This window comes from Capsaspora owczarzaki (genome assembly GCF_000151315.2).
Source record: "Capsaspora owczarzaki ATCC 30864 unplaced genomic scaffold supercont2.69, whole genome shotgun sequence".
Taxonomy (NCBI): domain Eukaryota; class Filasterea; order Ministeriida; family Capsasporidae; genus Capsaspora; species Capsaspora owczarzaki.
Genome location: NW_011887360.1, coordinates 5,838 through 6,932, shown reverse-complemented (window position 1 = coordinate 6,932; position 1,095 = coordinate 5,838). Strand labels below are relative to the sequence as shown.

Here is a 1,095-nt window from a genome sequence, read left to right as displayed (position 1 = left end):
AAATCTACTTCTGTCGAGAAAGTTTCACCCAAGCCGAAACCGACTCAAAAGGAGTACAACGCGGAGTACTACCAATTGTGCAAAAAATATAAGAACTTGCACATGCTTCGTCATTATCCCGACGTGTGTCGCGCAGAGCTGGAAAAACTCTTGGTCGAAGCGTCGAAAGAGTTTCTAAATAAGTAACGCACAAAATTGAAATTTGTTTAAACAAATTTCAATCACTATAAAAAAAGTCATGGCGGACAGAGGTCGAGGTAATACGAGAAACAATGGTGGCAATCGCAATCGAGGTCAAGGTAATACGAGAAACAATGGTGGCAATCGCAATCGAGGTCAAGGTAATACGAGAAACAATCCCATTCTTAATGATCCGATCTCTGCTCGAGTGCTTGAAATTTTAGAGCAACGCCGGGCGGATGAGATCCAAATGGCTCAGCTTGATTCGATGACGAACGAACAACTGGAGGCGCTTTTTGTTCGACGCAATGGACGCCCAGTTCCAGCTCCACCGCGTCCAGCCCAACGCCCGGCACCAGTTCCCCAACCAGCGCCACCGCGTCCAGCTCCACTGCGTCCAGCTCAAAGACCGGCGCCAGTTCCTCAACCGGTCGTTCCGCCACCAGTTGTTCGTCAGCATCGATCCAGGGCTCCCGCTCCAGCTCCGGCTCCGACCGCGGAAGCGTGGCGAACTCCAGTGGCCGTCACTCCGATGCGAGAGGCAACTCGGTACATGTATCGTGGCGTTCCTCGAACTGTGGATGGGGTTACCGCGGTGTTGCAAAGTCTCGTCCGACAATTCCCGGCCAACCATCCGCACAAGATCAACCCGCGTGGTGATATTGAAACTTTTTCCGGCGAGATGAGTTCGATGTTCAACACACTGAATGGGTTTGCCCGCAATTTCCGCCAAAATTCCAGCCCCGAATCGATCCGAGCGTTTGTTCAAGAATGGTTTGCTGACATTGAGCGCCAAATCCTCAATGTGGGTCGCAATTCGGACGCGGAAGTCATTTTCGCGGAAGAGCTGACTATCAATTTCGAAGTCGTCCCACTGCGCCCCGATCGTGCGTCCGGCACTCTAAAGTCGAACAA

The 1,095-nt window shown here is 51.5% G+C and overlaps 1 protein-coding gene across 1 annotated transcript; it reads left to right on the top strand.

Moving 5' to 3' along the window:
- Positions 1 to 488: 488 nt before the first annotated feature.
- On the top strand, positions 489 to 1,085 carry CAOG_08333 (hypothetical protein; the record flags this gene model as incomplete). The annotated part of the gene is made up of 3 exons (XM_004340320.1): positions 489 to 610; positions 649 to 985; positions 1,047 to 1,085. The coding sequence occupies 3 exons, from the start codon at positions 489 to 491 to the stop codon at positions 1,083 to 1,085; spliced, it is 498 nt and encodes a 165-aa protein (XP_004340368.1).
- Between the last annotated feature and the right edge of the window lie 10 nt (positions 1,086 to 1,095).